The sequence below is a fragment of the Paroedura picta genome, chromosome 4, assembly GCF_049243985.1.
Source record: "Paroedura picta isolate Pp20150507F chromosome 4, Ppicta_v3.0, whole genome shotgun sequence".
NCBI lineage: Eukaryota > Metazoa > Chordata > Lepidosauria > Squamata > Gekkonidae > Paroedura > Paroedura picta.
Window position 1 is genome coordinate 69,212,392 of NC_135372.1, and position 27,916 is coordinate 69,240,307.

The following is a 27,916-nucleotide window of genomic DNA, read 5'->3' on the forward strand; positions in this document are numbered from 1 at the left end:
ATCCATTGTTGTTCCTGTATATATTTCTGAAAAAGCCTAGGGGTGGGATGTGTCTGGCTGTCCAAGTTGTAATAGGGCCAATCAGGGTGCAGCCAGCTTTGCCCTGATTGGCCCTGCACCTGCGGCTCCTGCGCTCTGGCCCTGGACTCTAGCCTCTTTGCTCTCAGATGCCTCAGTGCCTGGAGCCAGCAGCAGGTGAGAGGGCCCTGGGCAAAGGGTCGTGGTGGAGGGCTAGCTAATGAGGGCCTCCCGGCCTGCTGACTGCCTGCTAAGGAGCTCTGTCTCAGCCCTGCTAACGAGATGCCTAGCCCCCGCACACCCCACTTGATTTGGCTGCAAGCTGCTACCCAAAGCCACCTTAAGCTGCCTGGCCAGGGGCCAGGGGAGGGGACCCTTTCAGGGCCCGTTCTTAGGAACGGGCTTTGAAGCTAGTAGGGCAATGCTACCAGAATATATATAACTCTGTAAATTGCTATATAAATACTGCTGTTTTCTTCATATTCACTTCATATGGACATAGCCATTCCTAATCCTTCTTGCATTGTAACCAAACTATGCTTAATAGTTTTCATCTAGCTTAATAGCATTCATCAGAACATAACTGTTGAATTACGATTGAGTCAGTTTACACTGGCATCAAAGCATGTTTGTTCAATTGTGTTTATTTATTTACTTATTTCATATTCTAGTTCCTTTCCCAATGGGGCCCCAGATAGTCTACATCAGTGGTCCCCAACCTTTTTATCACCGGGGACCACTCAAAGCCGGGGACCACTAACCGGGGACCACTCAATGCCTTTTACTGAGGCCCAGTGGGGGGGGGTAGTTTACTCCTCTACTCTCCACCACTGCCCTAACGCTTTCTGATCGCTATGGTAATGTTTAAACATCCCTTCAAAATAAGATACAGACACGCCACAACAATGAACATAAGGAACATTTTATTTTCATGGAAATTTTAACTCATGACAATGACAAATCAATGGGAACCCTGAGCTTGTTTCTCTGCAACGAGATAGTCCCATCTGGGAGTGATGGGAGACAATGACACCCAAAGTGTGTTGTAAAGGGCCGGGGGGGGGATGAAGTAAAGGGCCGGGGGGGGAGAAGGCGTCCTTCGGGGCCCACCTCCAATTAGTCAAAGGACCACATATGGTCCGCAGCCCACAGGTTGGGGATCGCTAGCCTACATTATTCTTACACTCCTCCATTTTATCCTCACAACAACCCTATGTGGTAGGTTATGCTGAGAGTAGCAGAATGGAGATTTGAGCCTGGGTCTCCCAGAGGCTAGCTTGACATTACCACTACAATACACTAGCTCATGTGATGTGTACAAAGTGGACAAAACTTATTTTGCAAGGCCACTGAGATGCGAGGAGGAAGGATCAGAGGTGCAAAATTCCTCCAGCTAGGCTGGCTATGGAATTAAAACTGCATATATATTTAGTTTTCTGTTATGCTGTAGTGCCTTTCTCCAGCTGCTGCCTTTGGAGGGTGTTTGCTGCCACTTCTTTCAACTCTGCCCTTCAACTACCTTAACGGCATAGTAGGTATGCAGTAGAGAGGGAGAAAATACAAACATTGGCTGTGCAGCCTTTTGTTTCCTTGGAAGGAGGAAAAGTGGTCAAAGACTGAAAAAACTGATTCCAGAGTTGGGATGCCAGTTCCCAGGTGGGACTTGGGGATTCCCTGGTTTTATAGCTCATCTCCAGGTGACAGAGATCAGTCATCCTAAAGAAAATGGCTGCTTTAGAGATCGCCTGCTGGCTCCATCCTTAAAGTCATCAGGTATTAAAGTCTCCTCAGTGTTGGCAACCCTATTCCAGAGCCAAACTGGGTCATGACAAAAAAGGTCAGCTGAAAACACAGAGGGAAATGAAAATCATCCTATGTTGGATATGGCAAACAGAAAAGGGGAGGGTGACAAAACCAAGTAGAAATGGTCAAAAGAAACCAAGAAAATCCAAAGTTTGTGTCCAAAGTTTCAATGCAGTCCCTTGCCTATAAAGGCTTAATTCCTGGCAGAGTCTGTGTACTCATTCGACAGGCTAAGAAGGGGTGGAGGGAAAGCTCTACAAAAAAATTGGATTGTTTAAGATGTATGGGAAAACATCTTACGCAGCATCCATAGAGAAAATCTGAGGAGGAAGGGACGGGAGGATCACATCACCAGCTGGGAGAGGGATTCCATCGGCTGTTGATTGTCCAGGTGGCTCATTATAAAAGCTCAGCAAATGGCTGTGAACACTTAGTGAGGGAATGATCAGCGGCAGTCCCAGTTGTGGCATAACAGGGGAGGCAGCCTTGAAGGTGGAGTGAGCTGGGCGGCTTGTGAGGGGGACCTGAAGTACATTGCATGGGGAGGCATGGGGAGAAGCACCTACAATCCTGTTGGCACTTCAGACGATGAGAAGAATAGCTGCTGCAGTAGTCCTTTGTCTGGTGAAGCTCAAACTGGATGCATGTTGCTCTGAGGTGATGGCTGTTGTTGCTCTTGCTTTCCATGTGTGCCTGGGTCTGCCCCTTGCTGGAACGGGTCTGAAGGGCACCCCACACCTGTGTCAGTTTCTGTAAGTGATACACCAATGGGAGGAGGAGACAGCTGGCTGGTTAGCTGGAAGGAAGGGGAAGAGGCAGATGAAGTATGGTGAGGACAGGGCAAAAGCCAGAGGCTTATGGTAGTGACAGACAACGTACCCAGCCATGTTGGTGGCAAGAGTGAGGGAAGAAGTGGCAGCTGGTTGGTTCACTCACTCCCCTGACCTTATGGCTCTGCCCTTTCCCACAAATGCTCTCCATCTCCTCTCTATTTTGCGCTGTGAGGTGGTGGCCACATGGTGCAGGCAGCCCCCTCTGCAACCTCTCACCCTTGATGGGAAAGCACCAATTGATCTGGCTTTACAGAGCAGCTGGAACTGTGGTTGCAAGTGAGGGAGGAAAGGCTTGTGGGACTTCCATAATGCATTTCCATTATGTTTTTGTTGCACTGTGTCTCTTTTCACATCAAATAAATAAAATTAAATAAATAAATAAAGAGGGATTGAACTCAGAGAATAGGGACAAATTCTAAAGAGTTCAAGAGAACAATCTAGGGTTGAAAGGGAGTTTTGGAAAAGTGGAATAACCTTCTGGGGAAAGAAGAATTCCTAGCCCAAATTCTAAAAGAGCTAGGAGTTTCAGTTCAGGGAAGAGCAGTATAGCTCTGAGAGGAAGTATGGATTTAGAACTGTGGAAACAGACAGAGAAATTCTGTTACAGAACTTTTCTCTAGCCAGGAGGGAAAATTTATATACCTGAGGGGGAAAAGTCTACCACACCTAGTTTTGCCACAGGGGATTACTTCATGGCTGTGAAGTCTTCCCATAGGAATAAAATACATCTACCTTTTTAAAAACCTAACACTCAGATAATTGGAGGAAATCATTTTAATGTAGTGTAAATAATAGTCTGCCTCACATGTGATTATTATTCTGAATCTTTATCTAGAAACACCAAGGAGTTTAATAAAGTTTGGTTTCTTATGGTTAAACTCTCGGGAATCCAGTGATCAAATCACTGAGGTAAAACTGTATGCCAGAGGCAAGGTGCACTTTAGTTACCTAAATATGTTATCCTGTTATATTCTAAGGTTGTGTTCCCAACCCCCGGGCTGTGGCCCGGTACCGAGCTGTGAGGCCCTCAGTACTGGGCTGTGGCAGGGCAGAGGGAGGTGTGGGCGCTGGCTCGCCAGTGGGCATGCCTTCCCCCCTGCGCCCGCCGGCAAGCAACACTTGCCCCGCAGCGCAGCGCTCACCGGCGGGCACAAATGCGCAGGCACGGAACTGCACGTTTGTGCCCGCGCCTCCCTCTTTTGCATTGTGCCCGTGCTTCCTGCCGGCACCCATGCCTCCCTCTCCCTCCCGCAGTCCCCAGGCTTCCCTCTCTCCCCCCGGTCCCCAGCCCAAAAAAGGATGGGGACCACTGTTCTAAGGCACTAGCTGAAACAATTTGAAAACACCATAAAACAAAACACATTAATAGGTTGACCAGCAAGAAGAAAGGAATGGAAAAGGCAGGGGAAATGGCCCAGATGCCAGTTCTGAAGGGGGTGGAGGTGAGCAAAAGAGAGAAAGAACATCACTTTGATAGCTCAGTGTTTTAGAAGTGTTTGAAGTCCCAAAGTTAAAGAAGCATAAAGCAAGAAAATAACCATTATTTTGTGTTACTTACCTTCTTTTTGGCCTTTGATTGCTTTTTGCCTTCCATTGGCTCTGGCTGAAGTAGAATTGCTCTTAATTAAACCTCTTCTTCCCTTTATCCTGGTAATATAAGTAAGAAAAATGCTTCATAGGAATTTCCTGTGGATTACAGTTTTAAAGAATTATTCATCTGAACATAGTTATGAAAAAGACTCAGTACATAATTCAAATATATTTTATAGATTAATTCTGCTACTTGTAAAGTCATAAAGAATGGTGTGCATCTTGAAGTTAAAAGCCCAACAAATAATTATTCCGTATGAGTGTGTTGTGTTGAAGTAGTGTGGTAGGAGCATGGTGTCTTGTAATGCCCCTGATCTCGGAGACTCTTGTGAGGGTGAGGATTTACACTGTAAATGTAAAAAGGCAATTGCATTTGAAATTGTGGTCTCATTTCCAAAACATATTAAATGTATTAAGGCCCCATTGCTCAGCCTTTTAAGCAGTCATATCTTCTGTCTCATTTGTATGTGCCTATGTGTTTTAATAATGTAGAGAAAGTTTCTTTGACAGCTTTAGCTGAAACCCCACATATAGGACCCATAACTGAAAAGGATTGCTGATTCAAGACTCTGGGTTCAGCAACCCAGAAACTGGTCCTAACTCATGCCATGAAGGAAATTAAATTTGAAGATAGATGTCATTATGTCATTGATTTCAGAATGCCGTGGCATACAGCAATAAAATGTAATCAAATGTTCCAGTGCTTTCAACAAATATTACACCAAGTAAATATTAAAACAACTGAAACTTTTAAAAAGCCCTCTCTGGCATTCATAAATCATAAGGGAGGAATATTGTACTACAGTGAGTTCTGTAATACAGAATTAGTTCAATCTGATGTTATCCACCAGAACCCTTCTAGGTAAACCCCCTTGCACCCTAATCCATCTGTTAATTGTCATGGAGATCCAGGCCCTTTCAGAACTACCTAAATTCCCGAGGTCCTGTAAAATGGCACTTTTCCACCAGGCATATGGTTGAGACCAAGCAAGCAAGAAGAAAATCAAAACGAGTATCCCTTCCCTCCTCCTCCCTTCCTCACCAAGTGAAATATCAGAAATTAAAACTGAACAACCCTATTAAGTTATTTATGGGGGCACTACTCTTATCAGTAGATTATTATTATTTAATTGTTTTCAACTGGGTTTTTATGTTTTAACTATGTATAAACTCTGATGTAAGCTACCCCAAGCCTGCTGTGCAGGGAGGGTCGGCCTAAAAATCTAATTAATTAATTAAGCTCAAAATTTGTTTTGTGCTTAGAAGACTACAGTACCAGTATGAAATACAGCCTTAATGTAAAGGACACACATCTATTACTATGTAGCTGTTTTCTTCTATCCTGTATATTTCATAGAATCATAGAAATATAGAGTTGGAAGGGGCCACACAGGCCATCTAGTCCAATCCCCTGCTCAACACAGGTTCAGCCCAAAGCATCCTAAAGCATCCAAGAAAAGTGTGTATCTAACCTTTGTTTGAAGACTGCCAGTGAGGGGGAGCTCACCACCTCCTTAGGCAGCCTATTCCACTGCTGAACTATTCTGACTGTGAAAATTTTTTTCCTGATATCTAGCCTATATCGTTATACTTGTAGTTTAAACCCATTACTGCGCGTCCTTTCCTCTGCAGCCAATGGAAACAGCATCCTGTCCTCCTCCAAGTGACAACCTTTCAAATACTTAAAGAGGGCTATCATGTCCCCTCTCAACCTCCTTTTCTCCAGGCTGAACATTCCCAAGTCCTTCAACCTATCTTCATAGGGCTTGGTCCCTTGGCCCCAGATCATCCTCATTGCTCTTCTCTGTACTCTTTCAATTTTATCCATGTTTTAAAATTTATTTAATTTTTAAAATATTTTTCCTGCTATTACTATCAGCAGCATGTCAAACATTTCAGCTGTTTAGATAGGTGACATGCAAAAGAAATCCAGAATAACACAGAAGTAAATTGATGTCATCCCAGGTTTAAGCACAGAGAAACATTTTCATCTCCAGAGTCAGACTTTAATCATGCTAGTCTTAATTAGATAAGGTCAGTGAGAAGTGAATTAATCTTAATCTTAATAAACTGTCTGAATTTTGCAGTGGTCTTTAATAACTGAAAATGTAGAATATACTTAACATACTATTTTCTGAATATGCACAAAACTGAAAATAGTTAATTATACCCATTCTTCCCTAGGAACAAGACAATTTTGTTTTATTTTAACATTCTGAAATGTGCCAGCCCTATAGTGCTTATAAACCTACAGTGCCCTACAACACAGGTAAGCAAAAGGTAACTCAAAAAACATGCCAAGTCTCATGTTAAGAGCTGCTCATAAGCTGATTTCTTTTTACAGTTTCCACTTTCTCTATGGTAAGAAAGAAAACATAAACATCACTGTCACTACACATAGATTAACTTTTACAGAATGCGTAGTCATACACAAAGATGTAAAAGAAAATGGCTTGTCCGTTGTATATGTGACTATTGAAAGTCCTTCAATGCATGATTGAATTGCTGTGCCTTTCATTTATTCTGCTGTATGTGTTGAAGTATCTTTGGAAAAAAAACTTAAATGGTTTTAATGTTTCTTCCATCTCCCTCTCACCATAGTACAAAACTGGAAAAAAAACCCTGTAAAATTATCTTCTTACAGGCAGTAATCATGTTGCTTTGTCTAAAAATCAGCAGTGTTCTGTAATGATCAGTGCTTCACCTTAAGTGATCCTTTGGCTTGGCCAATCGTTTGCTGATGCTAATCAGTGTCTCATTTAGAATGGACAATTGATTGATGTTGCTTTTATCAAAATGATGGTATTGTGCCCCACTGCTCTCAAATAATATTAACTCTAATTGTAGAGAATTAATTCATGGAGTTGTACTTTTACCACCATGTAACATGCTAAACCTGTATGACAGAACTGAGTGGTAAGACAATTTCTTGCCATCAAAGTTCTGAGGCTGGGGTAGCCTCACTAGCCAAGCATACCATCATTCTCTGGCTTTTCCAAAAGGGGGGGAGGGAAATTCTGATCTCTTGTATAATTTGCTTTCAATTACAATGTCCTGGGTTTGACTGGCAGATTATATCCTGGAGGTTTACCTTTCAATTACTGCCTCCTCCTGCCACTGTCAAATTTCTGGCCCAGCTTCCAAGATTCTTACTTGCTGCACCCTAAAAGGTAAAGGTATCCCCTGTTCAAGCACTGGGTCATGTCTGACCCTTAGGGTGACGCCCTCTAGCGTTTTCATGGCAGACTCAATACGGGGTGTTTTGCCAGTGCCTTCCCCAGTCATTACCGTTTACCCCCCAGCAAGCTGGGTACTCATTTACCGACCTCGGAAGGATGGAAGGCTGAGTCAACCTTGAGCCGACTGCTGGGATTGAACTCCCAGCCTCATGGGCAGAGCTTTCAGACTGCATGTCTGCTGCCTTACCTCTCTGCGCCACAAGAGGCTCTACTATAGTAGGCTGCATCCTACTATATGGCTAAGTCAGCCTTTTAAATGTCTGCTATATTCGTGATTTGTCCATAACTTCCCTCAATGTATGCTCTTGATTCTGTGAACTACAGTCAAATTAGCCATACTTTTAAAAAATGCAAATAAAATCTAACATTTTTCTGTATTTATTTAGAAAATTTCTATACTGCTTCTTCAGAGAACCTACTCAAAGTTGCTTGAAAAAGTGTAATAAAAACACATCACAATAAATTTTAATGATTAAAATTTCAATATTACAAGCCCAGCCGGGGCATTAAAAAGACAGAAAACACCGAGCACCTTAAAACATGTTTACAGGCAAAAAGAATTTTCAGTAAATGGAATACATATTTTCATTTAATAAATTCTAAATTCTGAATGATTGTTTACAAAATTGTTAATGAAGAATGAGAAGAATGATAATAAAAAACTAAAGATGATAATACAAAGTTCTGGAGGGCCTGTAAAATAGAGCTCTTCCACCAGGTCTTTGGTTGAGGCCAGGGTAGTCAAGTTCTGGGCTCCCTCTGAGTCAATAAGACCATCATGTTGCTCCCTGTTAACCCCCTAAGGCATTTATACATCTTCTAAACCAGTGGTCCCCAACCCCCGGTCCGGGGACCGGGACCGGTACGTGGATCAGTCGGTACCGGGCCACAGCCAGTTTGTTGTAGTAGTTAGGAGTGTGGACTTCTAATCTGGCAGGCCGGGTTCGATTGTGCACTCCCCCACATGCAGCCAGCTGGGTGACCTTCGGCTCGCCACGGCACTGATAAAACTGTTCTGACCGAGCAGTGATATCAGGGCTCTCTCAGCCTCACCCACCTCACAGGGTGTCTGTTGTGGGGAGAGGAATGGGAAGGCGACTGTAAGATGCTTTGAGCCTCCTTCGGGTAGAGAAAAGTGGCATATAAGAACCAACTCTTCTTCCTCTTCCTCCTCCTCCTCCCCCCCCCGGTTGCTGCATCAGGGGCTGCCCTGCCTCTCTGCCCCCGCCCTACCTTTGGTGCTCTCCAGCGGCTGCCATGGCTGGGGCTCTCCCTCGGCATGGCACTGCGCAGCTGCTGCTGGCAGCGCCCCCCCCCCCAGCAGGCAATGGGAATTCAGGGGCACCAGCAGGAAAGCCAGTGGAGCAAGGGCTCAGGTGGTGGCAGCAACATCCCTTGGCAAAAGACACCCCCCCCCCCGGGCCTTAGTAAAATTGTCAAAATCTATCACGGTCCCCGGTGATAAAAAGGTTGGGTTGGGGACCACTGTTTTAGACCATTTACACACTGGGAACTTCACTGCCCCAGCTCCTGTGCAGGAGCACAAATCAGGGGCAGATGAGGCGCACCAGGCCAAATGCTCCCTCATGTGGGTGCAGGAAGAGGTGAGGCAACCTGCCGCGACTAACTTTCTAGCCTGCAGCCTGGCATGAAACCTCCAGTGCTTAAATGGTCCTATTGAGCAGGGATGGGGATTGGGGTTTTATTATGCTGTCAAATGTATTGAATTGGGATTTTTATGTTTTATGAAGGGGTTTTATTGTGGGTTTTATAAAATTGTTACATACCATGAGCTGGTCATGGGAGTGGTGGGCTATAAATCATTACATTACAAATAAATAAAACTGAAGATCTGTTTAATACAGAATGGTTTGATTTTAATTTGTTGTTAATCATATGTTTTACAAATGTCCTATAAATATTAATTATTTTTGATGATTTAGGGAGGGAAGTAAGTTTTTATCAGAATATAAAATGCACACTTAACTTGCATGCCAATTATATTATGTCATATATTGTATTTTATTATTCCAAGGGATTCTGATTGATGTAGCATATGTTTTTGCAAAACCACTGAAATGCCATGTTTTGTATACTAAGTAATTGCTTGCTGATACAGCATACTTTGGGATTAGAGCATAAATCCCAGCAATCCATGAATACTAGTTATTGTCTTTTATGACATTAGAAAGAATTATAGCTTGAATAAAGCTTAATCCAGCCTAACCTCAACCCATAAGCAACCTTAGATACAAACTTAGCTGACATTTGACTTCAGCATTGAGAGGAAATTGCACTCAAATTAACCTGTAACAGTGAAAAGCAATTTTAACTGTCTCAGACTTTATTGACCACTGCTGATCAATAAGTATCTTGTCTGGAAGCTCCTTTTATTGCGTTGCCTTCATGGGCAGGTAATATTATTTTGCAACCTTAAAGGGAAATTTCCTTATGAGTATTGACATATATAAAATACTTTAAAATAAAATTAATACATCAAGTACTTTTACCAGGCAGGATGACTTGGAAAGATACAGTGGTTGGATCCTCTTAGAGTATTTTAAATGTGTTTATCTAGAGATTGTAAAGGTAAAAAATCACTGTGTCTACTGCTAAATGCTGTGCTAAGCAACCAGTCTGATAAAATGAAGCAGACTTAGAGATGGCTTTTTTTTGGTCTGTTTTGATAATATAACTTTCTCATTCTCCCATGCTGTTTCAGTCAATGTTTTTTTTCTCTCTCACAGCTTTGTGTCTCAAAGTGCCCAGACAGGTTTGCAACCTACATAGACATGCAATCTTCCTACAGGTATAACAAAAGTTATTGGGAGTATTACAGACAGTTTTGCAAGCCTGGTTTTAATAAGCCATGGAAGGTGAGTATACAAGAGGTGATACAGTTTGAGATTATATTTTATTATTTCAGTTTCAATCTAGTGTTGGCAGATCCCTCCGGCTACCAGCAGGGGATAAGGAGGTGAGGTTGACCAATACAGGCTAGAAAGTTCATGGAGATTTGGGGATGGAGCCTGAGAAGGACAGGGACCTCAATGGAGTCCACCTTCCAAAGCTGCCATTTTCTCCAGGGGAATTGATCTCTGTTGTCTGAAGATGAGTTGTAATTCCAGGACATCCCAGCCCCCCCATCCCCGTCCCCTACAGACTGATATTTGTGTTTCAGTCAGCATAGCTGTACTGATTTTTGTCTGTTGTTTGTTGCAATTAAATTATCTCTAGCACAAATCATGTGAGCCCAAGTATGGCCCAAATGGGCAGAAGGTCTCTTTTAGAGATATACTGATGAGTCAGGAAAATGGGGGAAAGAGTCAGGGTTCCATGCAGAGGGAGACAAAGACGGTGGGTGACTGGAGAACGGAAAAGGAAGCAGTGAGGACAGAGATAGAAGTGAAGAGGAGAGCAAGGATGGAGTGAGAAGCAAGGAGAGCAAAGGCAGAAGGTGAGGTAGAATGAAGTAGGAAGCAAGGAGGAGTGAGGAGGGAGAATGAACAGAAGAACCAAACTGATGAGAGCAAGAGGAAAGAGCAGAGGAGGCACTGGAAACCCACAGCATCCAATGAGGGCACAGTTGAGCTAGCAGAAGGGGCAGGAGTCCCAGAAGCCCTGCCAAAGCCCCACAAAAAGGCAAATAATAAATTGTCTTGCCCAGTCAACAAATTAGTGTACCTGTCTGGCCTAAACTGATACCTCTGTGCAATGGGAATGCTAGGGAGCAATCCTAAATATAATCTTGCTCAGGTATAATCTTAGGATTGCAATTAGTATTTAAGGAGATACGGCCAAACTTTAAAAGGAAAACATATCTGTAATATCACAACTAGAGTAGTTGGAGTGTGTTTTTGAGCAGAAAATGGCGGTTACCCCATCCTGCCTCTACTTTTTTCCCACTCTTAAGATCACCCTTTTTAAAAACTGAGATTCAGTATCACAGGTGTAACCAAGAGCCTAGGACATACTAAGGAAGTTTGGCAAGCCATTAAGAGCCTTGTTTGGAAGCAATTTTATTCCTCATGTAGCCTTGGAATTCATTAGCCCAATTTTTAGAAGAGCTTAGGGTAATATAAATATATCTTATTTCATATCTTATTTAGTAAGCAACTGATTTTACAAATGGTTCAGGTAGGAAGTCATTTGCTATTGTTTAGTTCCAGAATATGGCTGGGAAATGGGTGTTAATCATAGGAATTAATTACCTTGCCATCACATTAACAGGTTTGAAGCAATTTATATATGTGGGCTTTTAAAAAATTCAAGCCTGCTTTAATATTCTTACCATACTAAAACCCCTTGCTGAGTTCTGATTACAGCCTTAAGTTAATTATTCTAATTGCGTTAAAAGGTAATTTTCTTTTATCAGAGATGCAGGCAAACCCATCTGCTAAAGGGTGCTCTGTTCGAAAGACATGTCTGAGGCCTGCTGTTCTGTTTTCATTGTTCATAGGATACTGGAGAGACATGCATCAGTCATATTTCTAATTTAGCTGCCTCACTTAGGCATCATTGAATAATTTCATAGATTTTTTAAAAAACAAAATGTGTTCTCAGTATTTTATTTCATAATATAAATAGTATACTTGGAATATTTAAGCTTCTGTTTTTCCTTTGTTTTCCAGTCTGTGGCCCAAGTGATGCGTGATGAAGATTGTCCTTCCATGATCATTCCAAGTCGGCCTTGTGAGTATTTGTGCTGCAGACATCACTCTCCAATGAGTCTTGTGAAGCTTAGACATCTAGAAAGTTAACATACTGCCACTTGGATAAAAGATCAGGGCAATATTAGAGTTTCTAAGACCAAGCAAATTTACAGCCAAAATCCAAGCAAGGTTTTGCATGCATTGTAAAGCAATCATTCATTCATTCATTCATTCATTCATTCATTCATTCATTCATTCATTCATATTTATATACCTCCCTCCTCAAAGGCTCAGAATGGTTTGCATATAACTGAAACTATACATGAATTAGTCACTTAACAATCCCCCACACTTCATTTAATGTGTGTTAGGTTTCACTAAGTTTTAAATATAACCACATTTCCTTCAAGCTAGTGCAATGAGGGTGGTTATCCATTTATTTTGTTTTACTCTCTCTGTACTTTATGCTGTGTGTTAAGTGCCATCAAGTTGCTTCTAACTTCCAGCTACCCTATGAATTAATTCAAGTGGATAGTGGTGTTGGTGTGAAGTAGCACATCCTATGAATTAATGTCTTCCAAAATGTCCTATTTTAACAGGCATATTATTATTATTATTATTATTATTATTATTATTATTATTATTATTATTATTATTATTATTATTATTATTATTATTATTAATTAGATTTATTTCCCACCACTCCCCATAGGCTCGTGGCGGGTCACAATAGTCTTATCCCCATTAAAATACCTATTAAAAGGCTTTAAAAACAATCCTAACATGGCGGAAGCTCTCATCATTCCTACCCCCTGCTATCAGAGCGGCAGGGAGGGTGGGGAAGAGATCTAACTTACTAGGTCCGGGGGGGGGGGGGGGGAATGCTGGCACTCAATGCTGAGCCCGGCCTCAACCAAAAACCTGGCGGAAGAGCTCCGTCTTGCAGGTCCTGCGGAAAGCTGGTAAATCCTGCAGGGCCCGTAGCTCACCCGGGAGCTCATTCCACCAGGTAGGGGCCAGGACCGAAAAGGCCCTGGCCCTGGTCGAGGCCAGGCACGCTTCTCTACGGCCAGGAATGATCAGGAGATTCTCCCCCGCCAAGCATAGAGCCCTGCAGGGGATATTTTCAGGTCTTGCAAACTGAGAGTCGTCAATCTATTGACAGGTAGACTGATGGAATCAATCCATCTCATGTTGGGTCTTCGTCTTGTCCTGCTGCCTTCAGCTTTTTGCCTTTTCCAGCGAATATAGTGATTTTAAATGCTGTGATTTGCTGTGCAAATCAGAAGGGGAGATAAAAATGTAGCGGCATTATACTGTAGCTTTTAAAATTGCATTACTAGACTGATCATAGTGATCAACAGGACCCTCCCATACAAGTAGGAATGGTTAAATGGAAATAAAACCATTCCTAAATGTATGTAACTCTATTTAATTTCAGATAGAATATTTTGGGTGTTTCCGCACAAGGACAATGTTGCCGCACAGTGTTGCCAATTGGTTCCACAAAGCGGAAACGCTATTTTAAAAAGTACAATCTCGGTATTACGCATACCTGCCTTTGTGGTAGAATCCAGTAGCGTTTCATTCGTTTCCCACAGGTTTCTGGTCTCGCAAAAATCGCTAGAAAGGAAGCGATTTTTTCTGTGCTTGGTTCCGCCCCTGGCCGTCAATCAAACGAACAGCCAATGGGTGATTGTTATCATGCTCCGGAAAAGCCACTTTCCCTTTAAGCACAGTTTAAAAAAAAAGAAAAACATACGTTGCAACGAATATGCCTTGATTCTTCCTAACATAGAGACCCATATAGCTGGTGTGTGAGCTGGCAAGTCATCGTTACCACGCTCCCCCGAGTGAAACCCCCCCCCTTGCACGGGCGCGATTTTTGGGCGAAAATAAAGGGAACTTGCAAACGGGGCTGTGTTGTGCTTGGGGACTTAGGGGACCTTTAAAGTACTTCTGTGGAGGGACTGTAGCTGGAGAAGCCTTGCTGGGTGAATGAAGGCTCGCTGGTTCGTTGCTTTCCACTCGCTCCAAGGGGAAAAAATGGAAGTTCGGAGGAGAGAGCCAGGGGGAGGGACTTAGTTGGAACCGCACAGGTCTTTTTCGCTAGTGTTGCAGATTGTTCGCAAGAGTGTAGTGCTTTTTGGAGGGTGAATCCACTTTTCCCGATTTCCCTACAAGCGCTACAACGAATCGCTTTTCGCGGGACTGTTGCAGGAGTGTTGCAGATTGTGTGCGACGTCTTGTGGAACTGCAAATTAGTAGCGTTTACAATTTGCAAATCTTCTGCTACATTAAAGTCATGCAGAATGGACCTTTGTGTTCTCGGGTGACACATATGTTGCAAGAAGGCTGAAATATGAGTGATCAGTGGGGTTAAGGCCAGATAGCAGATATTCAAAGCTCTCTCTTTTTTCACCATTACATTACTGATTTCTCCAGGACAGATTTATTTATTAATTATTTATTGTGGAAGAATAGCACAATTTCTGTATTGTGGATGGTCTTTCCCTACTATTCTGGTCAATCCATTGTGTTCATTGCACCTTACTAGCCTGTTAACCATTACTTCCAATCAGTTCAGCTATTGACATTATAATGGCATTAAAATTAGCACATTTTCTCAGTGCATGATTTCTAAGAAGAAGATATAAGGAGAGATTAGAGCTTTAATTAGGGTTGAATGAAATTTTGATGAAACCCAAGGGAAACAGGTTTTGCAAAAAATTCTGCTTTGAAACACATTGCAAGCAAGGCTCAAGCTGGACATAATGGCAACCATTCTGGCTGCTAAAGGATTTATTCTTAGTGTTTAATTTTTAGAATTTTAATATGTAATTAATAAAGTATCTGTGTAATTTAATATGTTGCAAACTCCCTCAATCCTAATGCAAGAGAGATGGTCTAGAAATTGAATAGTATTAATAACAACAACCTTTTTGAGTGTGGTGCTCAAAGTATGCCCTGGAGTTGGGGGGAACCTCCCCTAAAAGAACCATGGAACCCAATTTTGTTTAGTATTCTGTACATGAGCAGCTCCAGAACCAAGTAAATAATGCCCCCACATCATTTCAGTTCAGGAAAATAGTATAGGAGAGATGCAGAAAGTATATCCTCATCCCTTACCTGAGCAAAATCAAGGCCCTGCTGTGCCTTAAAAAGCAGTTCCCCACAAAAAATCATAGGCCCCTTTCAAACAGCCTCTGTAATCCATTTTAGCTGCCACTTGCTAATGGATTTTTTTTTCATTTGTTTAATTTTTTAATCTTTGCTTTATTTCAAACACAACCATTCTGGCTGCTAAAGGATTTTATTTATATTTTCAAACAAAGCAACTTGTGACCTGTCTGCAAAGTTTGGCTGAACTTTTTTTTTTTTTTGAAAATTCCTTTCTTCTGGTTTCAGATGTCCGTTGTGTTTCTGAATCGCTGTTGTGTGCTGTTTGAAACTACCACCACTACCACCACTATTCCTGAATGAGTGGGAGTTTTTTTTTTTACATTTGGGGTGGAATTAAATGTTTATCAGGGGACATGACCCTATATGGTCATATCAACCCACCAGCCCCCTCCCAAAATGGCCAATGATGGGCCTGGAAGGGATTGAAGGGGAGGGGCATGCACACAGCTAGGCTTCCCAACCATATTCTGCATGATTGCACCACTTCTGGAGTTTCTTGAAGCCTTAAGAATATTTCAGGGGATTCTCAATGGTTAAAAAGTTGAGAAAGGCTGGCATAGGGGCTGAAGCTTTCCCTTGATATTACTTCTTGGTTCTGGGATACAGAGGATTAGTGCCTCTGAAAGCTGAGCTTTCCCTTGCGGCATTGCTACATAATGTCTTAATACCTTGGTGGCTTTGCTACATAATAGAGTAAGATGCTATGATGTAGTAACACAAACTGGTTAACTTTTCTGGAAGAGAAAAGATCATGAAGGGTTAGCTCCACTGGTATTGGTGAATAGTGGATGGGGTCAGAACAGAACAATCCACTGTGTGGACAGGAAAATTGAGAAAACAAATGATTTCAATGGCTTAATATTTATCATTGTTTGAGTTTCTCCACTGTAATTCCACATACAACTGGATGCAGAAGAATGACTGAACAGCGCAAAACGTTTGTAACATGGAACCACCTAAGAGAATCCTGTGGAAACATTAAACTGTTGAACTGATTACAATAATGGGTTTGCAGGACAAATTTCATTGTTGAAATATAATCAAAATGAAATCAAGGCTCATTATATATAATTGTTTCTTTTAACAGTTCTTAAGAGATGTTTTCCTGATTTTTCCACTAAAAACGGTGTTCTGACCGTGGCCAATCGAACTACTTTCATTGATGGAAGAGGAAAAACAAGAAATGTAACTGATCTCAGGGAAGCTGCAAAGTATGTGTATTTGTTTCTGTAATTTTTGATTTGACACATAATTTGTGTTACTTAATGCAGAATAGTGCATTGGGATGGATTGACTATACTTTTAGCTAGCTCCTCTCAAACCCAAAACACATTTGCTCCTATACCTAGAATACCAGTCTTTAATTCTTTTCTGATTATCATAGTACTGCCTTGTAAAACTGTTCCAAGCCAATAAGAGTGGTCAGTTTTTGGATTCTGTTCCATTTAGTTCAGTCCACCTGCACAAAACATGTTCCAGTTCACAGGCAAATTAAGAATAAGTTTCATCCACTCTGTTTTATATTTGTCTGAACTCTTTTCCTGCTAAATTCTGAAGATATCATAATCTGTTGCTTCATCTATTCAGAATTACTCAAATTCTCCAAAAACTGAGGTCCAAGCCAGCTTGGTGTAGTGGTTAAGAGTGCAGACTTCTAATCTGGTGAGCCAGGTTCAATTCAGCACTCCACCACATGCAGCCAGCTGGGTGACCTTGGGCTTGCCACAGCACTGATAAAGCTGTTCTGACTGAGCAGTAATATCAGGGCTCTCTCAGCCTCACCCACCTCACATGGTGCCTGTTGTGGGGAGAGGAATGGGAAGGTGATTATAAGCCGCTTTGAAACTCTTTCAGGTAGAGAAAAGCGACATATAAGAACCAACTTTCTTCTTCTTCTTCTTCTTCTTCTTCTTCTTCTTCTCCTTCTTCTCCTTCTTCTCCTTCTTCTATTACATGCAGTCATCATTGCTAATTTCAAGATCATCACATGTCCAAAATTAATTTTAAAAGTTACTACTTTACTGCCTTCATGAAATTTAGAGAATTTATTCAATTTATTCTGGAACCATCATGGCACTCTTCTGGCACCCCTAGCTCAGTGCACTTTTTTCTAATTAGATATTCTGTGCCTCAGCTTCACTTTCTCTCTGAGTCTTTAATTACATTTCTGCCTGCTTCAACTCCTTGTCTTATTGCTCTAATTCTTTATCTTTTTGTATTTTAACCATCTCTAACTCATAGACTGATTCTGCATGAGGGATCTGCCTCTAGACAGCCCCTCATTGCTTGCGAGTTTCCCACAGATTTGCTTCGAGATGAGGGAAATCACAAAATCATGATTTGCCACTTCTTGTCATGCTGCAGTCTGGGGAGCAAACAGGGGCAAGCTTGGGTGGAGAAATGCACGACAGTCTCTGTAGCACTTTGTCTGCCCTCTCACCCATCCTCCCCTCTCCATTTCTAGACTGTTTTTTTTATGGCACAGTCTGCATTTTTTATGACACAGTCTGCATTGCTACTGGACCTCAAAACTATGTGCCCGCCATAAAATTAAAATGTTCTCCTCATTGTGCTTGGTAATTTTGGGAATCGGGCAGCCAAAACACGTTCCTGTGTATGTTTTCTGGCAGTTGAGCATGAATGGGGAATGGGGTGTGTATGTGATGAAGATTTTTGTGCTGGCCCCAAACTGGTGGAATGATCTTCCAGAAGAGCTGAGTGCCCTGCAAGAACTTTCTGTGTTCCACAGGTCCTGTAAGGTCTTTGGTTGAGGTCAGGGTGTGGGAGATCAGATGGGTCCCTCAAGATTAGACCATCTGTAGTGGAGTCAGCATCCATAATTTGTTCCTGGGGCACAGGGAGAGGAAATTGTCAGCTGAGTGGGAGGGGAGAGTTTTTCCACCAGGATACTTGTTTTGTTGGGGGATTAAGGATTTTTATGCAATTTTGTGGGATGTTTTTTTGTAACCCGCAGTGAGATGGCCTGTCTGATAGCAGCCGGCAATAAATCGTAGTAGTAGTAGTAGTAATGGCTTGGTTTCTGTGCTCTGTGTTTTACATTGTTAGTGTGAACACACAATTGGGGTCCTGTTATCATGGCCAGCTTATCAAAAATGTACCTGAAAATAAAGAGACCCTTATGAGAATCCTGAAAAGAGATGTAAGGGGGAATGTTTCATTATTGTGGCATGATCCAGTGACGGAAACGTTAGTTTTTAAAAATAAATGTTTTGATGTTGTGGCATTTCCCCATAGCGTTCAAGCCTCGGGACTTTGATTCCCCAAAACAACTGCTGTTATGGGATAGGTGGCTTGCGGTCAATGACAAGTCAAGGAGCAGGAGAAGTGCTGGTTGTTCTTACTTGCCACCTCATTGGGAGGCAAAAAACCACAACAAGGTGGCGGGAAAACACGGAAGAGGTCTCCTGTCAGGAAGCTAGCACATGCTCAGCTTCCAATTATGCATTTGCAAGCAGGAAGCAACACAAGTTTTATACCTCCATGTGGAATCAGTCATATTGTCTCTGCTCACTTCTTTCTTTAAGTCTCCAATTTTCCATTTCTTTACCTTTCTCTGTACTTTATACTATACTTTATCCTCTGAAAGTGAAGTCAAAATTTCCTGTTACAAAATTTCCATGCTACTCTACCTTTACCTGTTTGTAGTTATCCTGGCTACACTTTTACCTTAGAATGTCTAAAGCAGTTCTGCAGGGCCTACAAAAGGGAGCTCTTCCGCTAGGCATTTGGTTGAGACCAGTCATAACCAACAACATCTGAAGGGCCCTTGCCCCCTCCCTCCCAGAATTCCATCAATGCGCTCTGCTCCTGGACGTGTTTGCACTGTTACAATTATCAGTTAGTAGTATTAATGTTAGGGTTATTTATATGTTATGGATTGTTTCTTGTTTATACGTTTTATGTAAACCGCCCTGAACCTCCAGAGAGGGCGGTATATCCATATCCATTGTTGTTTCTCTATATATTTCTGAAACAGCCTAGGGGGTGGGATGTGTCCGGCTGTCCAAGTTGGAATAGGGCCAATCAGGGTGCAGCCAGCTTTGCCCTGATTGGTCTTGCCCCTGCGGCTCCTGCCCTGCGGCTCTGGACTCTAGCCTCTTTGCTCTCAGATGCCTCAGTGTCTGCAGCCAGCAGCAGGTGAGAGGGCCCTGGGCAAAGGGTCATAGTGGAGGGCTTGCTAATGAGGGCCTCCTGACCTGCTGATTGCCTGCTAAAGAGCTCTGTCTCAACCCTGCTAATGAGCTGCCCAACCCCCACCCACCCCACTTGCCTTGGCTGCGAGCTGCAGCCCAAAACCACCTTAAGCTGCCTGGCTGGGGGCCACATGAGGGGGCCCTTTCAAGGCCTGTTCTCAGGAACGGGCTTTGAAGCTAGTAAATATAATAAATATAATAAATAAATAAATATTCTTTTCACTTCTGAGATAAATTTTTCCTCAAAGACTTTCATACCACAAAGGAATTCCCAGTAAAATGAAGTCCTTAATCATAATTTAAAAATTTAATTTTATGCCAGAATATTGTCCTGTCTATGACCATTTACGCACTGGAGATTTCATGCCGGGCTGCAGGCTGGAGTTTTAGTCGTGGCAGGTTGCTCCACCTCTTCCTGCACCCACATGGGGGAACATTTGGTCTAGTGCGCTTCATCCGCCCCAATCTGCGCTCCTGCATGGGAGCTGGGGCAGTGAAGTTCTCGGTGCGTAAACGGTCTATGTGGTGCTTTTTAAAAACCTGCTTCATCCATTTTGCTGCCAATCAGGACCAAATCCCACCACTATCACCACTTTTATTTTGGCAGCTGTGATGAGTGGGGAGATTGTGATTCAACTACCCACTGTCCTGGAGAATGTCCAATTTCCCACTTTGGCCTCTCCTAGAGATTATTTAAACCCCAGCTGCTCACAATCAGGTAAAGGGGGGTGGATACAAGCTTTGATTAAAGGGTTGGTAGTGTATAAACTATGTGCTCCCTAATGGGCTCTTATTCCAGAATTTACTACAGCAAGGCAGCAATGATTTACGAGATGGCTAGATATCACTTTTTCACAGAAATTTGGCTAGACAGAAAAGACACGGATGGAGATGAACAACAAAAGTTTATTTAATAGAAAATGAAGTATTTAACAGGGTAAGGACCTTGTGTGGGAATGTTTTAGTATATAAACTGCTTCCCAACTTCACCCCCATTTGTTACAAACTTCACCCCCATATAGTTAACCAATGAGAGTAATCACTTCATAGTTGAGCATTAAATAAAGCAAGGAAACCCTAAGGGGAGATTTGATTCCCCTTTCTCCAGACGAATTACCTCAGCAAGTTCAACATAAACTAACATTTTCCCCTTTGTCTTTTTAAAGTGGCATCAATAATGTTCTTGATGCAAGATCAGTTGGAATGAAAATTTTTGAAGACTATGCCAGTTCTTGGTATTGGATTTTAATGTAAGTTCTTATTCCGAATATTCATCCCTCTTATATGTGAAGTTGCAGTGATATAAGACACCCAGCAATGCACATAAATGGTATTTACTATGGCTCTCATACATGACTTGTGTAGTACTAGGAATGAGGGAGAGTAGGTGGAATTCCATGGTAAAATTTTAGGAGATAGAGAGCATGCCTACTACTGAAAACAGAGTGTCTTTAGGGTACAGGCCCTGTCAATATTGAGCATCCTTATGAGTAGCTATTGATCCATTGTTTTATGTTTGAATATAAGCACTTCGGCCTTTAACAACCAAGAATAATAATAAGACTAAAATAATGCTGCCAGATAGCTAAAACATTGAGGCTCACCTTTTATCAGAAAAAATGTTTTTCTCAGTAATTACTTTTTCATTTTAAATGGGAAAATTAGAGGTGGAATTACATTTAAACCTCTGTATCTTTGTTTTCCAGAGGTCTGTTTATTGCAATGATTGTCAGCTTAGTCTTCCTTGTTCTTCTGAGATTCACAGCAGGAGTACTCTTTTGGATTTTCATCTTTGGTGTGATTGGGATTATAGGATATGGTAAGTGTCAGAAATTGGTTTGTTAGGTTAATTTATACAAGGAAAAATATGATTCCTTCCAATACTGATAATGAACAAGCTAGTAATGCTCTCACCCTATATATATATTCATGTTCCTACTGAGCCATTTTCATGAACCAAAATTCAGACCCAAATGGGGCTGCTTTTGAGTCCACAAACCAATGTTTGGGAAGGGTGCCTCCTCTGAACATTTACCAAATTTATGGCTGGTTTGGTTTGCCAGTTCTGGGTTAGCTATTGAAACCTTCAATTTTGTTTCCCCCTTTAATAGGGGGAGAAGCTAAACCAATGGGTTAAATGGCTACCAGCAATTAAAACCTGGCAGCTGACCAGCAGACCAAGTCAACTGTTAATTTTAAATGGCTGTAAACCTGGGGTTCTTTTCTTTTCTATTCTCTTTTTTTTTCTTTTTTGCCATCCACTGAGACTGAAGGAACCACAATAAACAATGCAGGATGCTAGATTGCATGAGGTTCAGATTGTCAACATTTGAATGTGGGAGTGTCAGTGGATGAAATTTTATTTTTCTTGTGAATTGACAGGTCATGGTGGGAAGCAGTTAAACTCAGATAAGATTACAGGAAATGCTACAGGGGTTTGGTTTGGTTGTTTTCCCTTGTGGTTTGTAGCTTGGCTCTTGTTCTTGACTGGAATTAAGTATCCTTTTGCAAAGCACATCTGTCATGGATGAGTACAGGAGGAAGGAGTTTCAACTTAGACAGGGATAACATTTACAGAGAGGGACCAGTGTTTATGGAGACAGTTGAGCTTGAAAACCCTCATTTCTCCTGGACTGTTATACTTTCACAATGGGCAGGAAAAATAAGAAATCCTTATGATATGCTAGCACCTGATTATTGGCTGCTGCATTCATATGGGCTAGGACTTTCTTCACATGAGTATGTGTGGTGAGGGTGGGGAGAACTAAGAAGGAGTTTTTCTTTTGTGTGTGAGTGCACGCATCTGGAGAGTATCTGCTTTACACACACGCATATTTGCATATTTCAAATATGAGGGAAGAGCAAATGACAGGTGCTAGAACTCTGTTTTCATTTTTATTTATTAGCATCCACACCATATTTTCTGTAGTCTGTATGATCGCTAGAGATCTTGTAGTACGATAAAGCTTGTACTTGTTTAAGAGATAAAGAGACAGCCTGGATAAAGGTAAGAGATTACCTGCAAGCCTTACCCCCATACCATTACTGAATAGCCCTTTTGGCATCAATCTCCAAAATAATTTTTTATAAACCAAGAGATAGTTTCAGGAGGAAAGGTCTCCACAAAGCTCTTGAAGAATACTTGGGAAGCATCAAAGGATCAAAGGATTCTACTGTGAAGTTTGGATTTCCCTTGGAGTAAAGATTCTCCCTGGCTTATGGGCAGGGCAGGGTCCCACTTGCTGCTTATGGGCTGGTTGCACAAGACTGGAGTAAGAGCAACCTAAGAAATCTGGGGTGGGAAACATTACAATACCTTTTTTAGGATCACTGTTTTGAACTGTATTGGGTAGGGATATGCAATAGATTGACCTTCTGTTCATTAGAGAGTGATTTAGATAGTTCCTGTTCCTGTGCAATTCTGATCTGTAACTTCTTGTTTTTCCCCCTCAAAAGGTATCTGGCATTGCTATTGGGAATATCACCGCCTCCATGGCATACCTGGCTCTGATCTTACCATCTATGATATTGGATTCCAGACAGACTTCAGAGTGTATCTGCAACTGAGGCAAACATGGTTAGCATTTAGTAAGTGAATTTTGTGAGAAGCCCATGTTTTGAGAACCACTTTATATTTTTGTAAATATACTCTAGTGATCAGAAATTGGATCGTAGAAATGCATTTTTGTTAGTGTCTTTACCATAATAAGATTTATAGGGGGTTATGTTGTTGTTGTGAAGGAGAGTATATCTACAGTAGAAAGCATCTGGGTGAAAATAAGCGAGGGGAAAACAAACAGTGTGGTGGTTGGTGTCTGCTACCGACCGCCTGACCAACGAGAGGATGTGGATGCTGCACTTTGTGAGCAGCTTGAGAAAATATCCAAACGGCAGGACCTTGTCATCATGGGTGACTTCAATTTCCCAGATGTGTGCTGGGAAACAAACTCTGCGAAGCGTCCTCAGTCATGCAAGTTTCTGACCTGCCTGGCTGACAATTTCATTTATCAAATGGTAGATGAACCCACAAGAGGTTCAGCCATACTGGACTTAATACTGACCAACAGGCAAGAGTTGGTGGATGAGGTGAAGGAGGTGGGGACCCTAGGGGGAAGTGACCATGTCCTCATATAATTCCTTTTGAGATTGGGAGCCAAGGAAGCTTGTAGCCAGACGCGGATGTTGGATTTTCGTAGGGCAAACTTTAATAAACTCAGAGACATGATGAGTGTCATACCATGGACGAGAATGCTGGAAGGGAAGGGACCATGTGAAGGGTGGGCGCTACTCAAACAAGAGCTATTGCATGCTCAATCAATGACTATTCCAGAAATACGAAAACACTGCAGGAGCTCTAAGAAACCTATTTGGATGAACAGAGAACTTCAAGAGGAACTAAGAAAGAAAAGGAAAATGTTCAGGAAATGGAGGGAAGGACAGAGCTCTAAAGAAGAGTACCTACAGGTTACTAGGCACTGTAGATCAATCATCAGAAAGGCCAAAGCTGAGAGTGAGCTAAGATTGGCCAGGGAAGCCCATTGTAACAAGAAAAGATTTTTCAGTTACGTGAGGAGCAAACGTAAAGTAAAGGAGGCAATAGGCCCGCTGTTGGGTGCGGATGGACAAACTCTAACGAAAGATGCAGAGAAAGCAGAAAGGCTTAGTGCCTATTTTACATCTGTTTTTTCCCACAGGTCAAAGTGTTTAGGCACATCTAGAGATGGCTGTAGCCAAAGGATAGTGTCTGGGTGGCAGGTTAACATGGATAGAGAGGTGGTCGAGAGGTATTTAGCTGCACTGGATGAGTTCAAATCCCCTGGTCCAGATGAAATGCACCCGAGAGTACTCAAAGAACTTTCCAGAGAACTTGCACAGCCCTTGTCCATCATCTTCGGAACCTCTTTAAGGACTGGAGATGTCCCGGAGGACTGGAAAAGAGCAAACGTTATTCCAATCTTCAAAAAAGGGAGGAAGGATGACCCGGGAAACTACAGACCAGTGAGTCTGACCTCTGTTGTGGGGAAGATAATGGAGCAGATATTAAAGGGAGCGATCTGCAAACATCTGGAGGACAATTTGGTGATCCAAGGAAGTCAGCATGGATTTGTCTCCAACAGGTCCTGCCAGACCAACCTAGTTTCCTTTTTTGACCAAGTAACAGGTTTGCTGGATCGGGGAAATTTGGTTGATGTCATTTACTTGGATTTTAGTAAAGCTTTTGACAAGGTTCCCCATGATGTTCTGATGGATAAGTTGAAGGACTGCAATCTGGATTTTCAGATCGTTAGGTGGATAGGGAATTGGTTAGAGAACCGCACTCAAAGAGTTGTTGTCAATGGTGTTTCATCAGACTGGAGAGAGGTGAGTAGCGGGGTACCTCAGGGTTCGGTGCTCGGCCCGGTACTTTTTAACATATTTATTAATGATCTAGATGAAGGGGTGGAGGGACTACTCATCAAGTTTGCAGATGACACCAAATTGGGAGGACTGGCAAATACTCCGGAAGATAGAGACAGAGTTCAACGAGATCTGAACACAATGGAAAAATGGGCAAATGAGAACAAGATGCAGTTTAATAAAGATAAGTGTAAAGTTCTGCATCTGGGTCAGAAAAATGAAAAGCATGCCTACTGGATGGGGGATACGCTTCTAGGTAGCACTGTGTGTGAACGAGACCTTGGGGTACTTGTGGATTGTAAACTAAACATGAGCAGGCAGTGTGATGCAGCGGTAAAAAAGGCAAATGCCATTTTGGGCTGTATCAACAGAGCCATCACATCAAAATCACAAGATGTCATAGTCCCATTGTATACGGCACTGGTCAGACCACACCTGGAGTACTGTGTGCAGTTCTGGAGGCCTCACTTCAAGAAGGATGTAGATAAAATTGAAAGGGTACAGAGGAGAGCGACGAAGATGATCTGGGGCCAAGGGACCAAGCCCTATGAAGATAGGTTGAGGGACTTGGGAATGTTCAGCCTGGAGAAAAGGAGGTTGAGAGGGGACATGATAGCCCTCTTTAAGTATTTGAAAGGTTGTCACTTGGAGGAGGGCAGGATGCTGTTTCTGCTGGCTGCAGAGGAAAGGACACGCAGTAATGGGTTTAAACTTCAAGTACAACGATATAGGCTAGATATCAGGAAAAAGTTTTTCTCAGTCAGAGTAGTTCAGCAGTGGAACAGGCTGCCTAAGGAGGTGGTGAGCTCCCCCTCACTGGCAGTCTTCAAGCAAAGGTTGGATACACACTTTTCTTGGATGCTTTAGGATGCTTAGGGCTAATCCTGCGTTGAGCAGGGGGTTGGACTAGATGGCCTGTATGGCCCCTTCCAACTCTATGATTCTATGATTCTATGTTGGAAGGCCACTTCAAATGTTAATAAAGGTAAAGGTATCCCCTGTGCAAGCACCGGGTCATGTCTGACCCTTGGGGTGATGCCCTCTAGCGTTTTCATGGCAGACTCAATACAGGGTGGTTTGCCAGTGCCTTCCCCAGTCATTACTATTTACCCCCCGGCAATCTGGGTACTCATTTTACCAACCTCGGAACGATGGAAGGCTGAGTCAACCTTGAGCCGGCTGCTGGGATTGAACTCCCAGCCTCATGGGCAAAGCTTTCAGACGGCTGCCTTACCACTCTGCGCCACAAGAGGCTCTTTCAAATGTTAATACCTTCCTATAAATCAAGCATTTCCACGTAGGAAAAAGTATGTCAGCTGCATGCACATGACAGTCCTATGTGATAATTACAGATAATCTATTCCACTGTGTGGTGGATTCAGCAAATCAGGCCTTTCAAATAAGCACAAGGGAAATTCTATATAGGAAATGTGTAATTTTTCAGAGATCCTAAAGGGAATCATAAGACATGTACTGGAAATTCCATGTTGAGAGTTCTTAGCAGTAATTTTAAATATATTATTATTATTATTATTATTATTATTATTATTATTATTTAGATTTATTTCCCGCCACTCCCCATAGGCTTGTGGCGGGTCACAACAGTCCTATCCCCATTAAAATACCCATTAAAAGACTTTAAAAACAATCCCAACATGGCGGAAGCTCTCATTATTCCCACCCCTGCTATTAGAGCTGCAGGGAGGGTGGGGAAGAGATCTAACTTACTAGGTCCGGGGGGGTGGGAATGTTGGCCCTCATTCGCTGACCCCGGCCTCAACCAAAAACCTGGCGGAAGAGCTCCGTCTTGCAGGCCCTGCGGAAAGCTGGTAAATCCCGCAGGGCCCGCAGCTCACCGGGGAGCTCGTTCCACCAGGTAGGGGCCAGGACCGAAAAGGCCTTGGCTCTGGTCGAGGCCAGGCGCGCTTCTCTAGGGCCAGGAACGATTAGGAGATTCTCCCCCGCTGAGCGTAAAGCACAAGGGAAAATATAATGGGACCAGATTTGAATTGGCAGACTAGTTTAATAGGATTTCTCATTTTCCCAATGTGAAATGACCAAAAGTAGTGTTATTTGCCCTCTCAATATGTTTGAAAAATAAGTTTTATTTTTTTTCTTAACACACAACTCCATGTGTACATCTGGAAAGATCTTGAAAGAGAGAGAAACCAGACTTAATTAGGACCTTTTTCTGGTCTCAATTTGGACTGAAGAAGAAAGCAGACTTTCTCAACCAGGGTTGTAGGAAACCCTAAGGTTTCTTGACAGCCCTGGAAGGGTTTCTTGAATATTAACTATTATATATATGTTAAACATTTATATATGTTAAAAATTTATTGGGTGGTATGAGTATGTATAGTCATGTCGACCCCGTCTCCCTCCCAAAATGGCCAATGATGGGCCTGGAAGGGGAGGGGTCCCAGTGGGTGTGTATGTGCCTGTGCTTCCCAACCCTATTCTGCATGATTGCACCTCTTCTGGGGTTTCTCAAAGCCTGAAGAATCTTTCAGGGATTTCTCAGTGGTAAAAAAAGTTGAGAAAGGTTGAATTAAGGTATGGTGTTAGATTCATAACTTTTAGACCTGGCAGTATTTAAAACTTTACTTAGACTGTGATAAAGAATTTTGTTTTGCATTTTCTGCCAGGATAAATGTAACTCCAAAATAAATTTTTATAGTTAAAATAAAAATGTTCAATAAGAGCAGTATATTCTTAATATTTTTCTTTTTTACTTCTCTCCGAAGTATATCATAGTTATATTTTCACAATTTAAGTGTGAAGTTAGGAGGTTACCATTTATATTAATCTTTCCTGAGTCTTTAAAAATACCCTCAAATCATGCAACTTCCAGTGAAAATAGGAACATTAATATTTGGAGGCTGTTTGTTTCTGAAGCAAAATAAATTGCCACATGGAAGCAATTTGCATAAAGAATTTTCCACAGAATTACTGTCCCCATTGTGCAATGTTCTGCTTTTGTACCTTAT

The 27,916-nt window shown here is 42.2% G+C and overlaps 1 protein-coding gene across 6 annotated transcripts in view; it reads left to right on the forward strand.

The window, feature by feature from the left end:
• The window catches only part of SLC44A5 (solute carrier family 44 member 5), a 223,836-nt gene that overhangs the window by 161,168 nt on the left and 34,752 nt on the right, over positions 1-27,916 (forward strand). For all 6 annotated transcript variants that reach the window (XM_077333307.1, XM_077333305.1, XM_077333309.1 and 3 more), the window contains 7 exons: positions 6,429-6,513; positions 10,231-10,359; positions 12,115-12,175; positions 16,406-16,529; positions 20,699-20,782; positions 21,239-21,351; positions 22,989-23,120. In XM_077333307.1, coding sequence (XP_077189422.1) covers positions 6,429-6,513; positions 10,231-10,359; positions 12,115-12,175; positions 16,406-16,529; positions 20,699-20,782; positions 21,239-21,351; positions 22,989-23,120 — 728 coding nt within the window. The remainder of the gene's footprint in view (positions 1-6,428; positions 6,514-10,230; positions 10,360-12,114; positions 12,176-16,405; positions 16,530-20,698; positions 20,783-21,238; positions 21,352-22,988; positions 23,121-27,916) is intronic.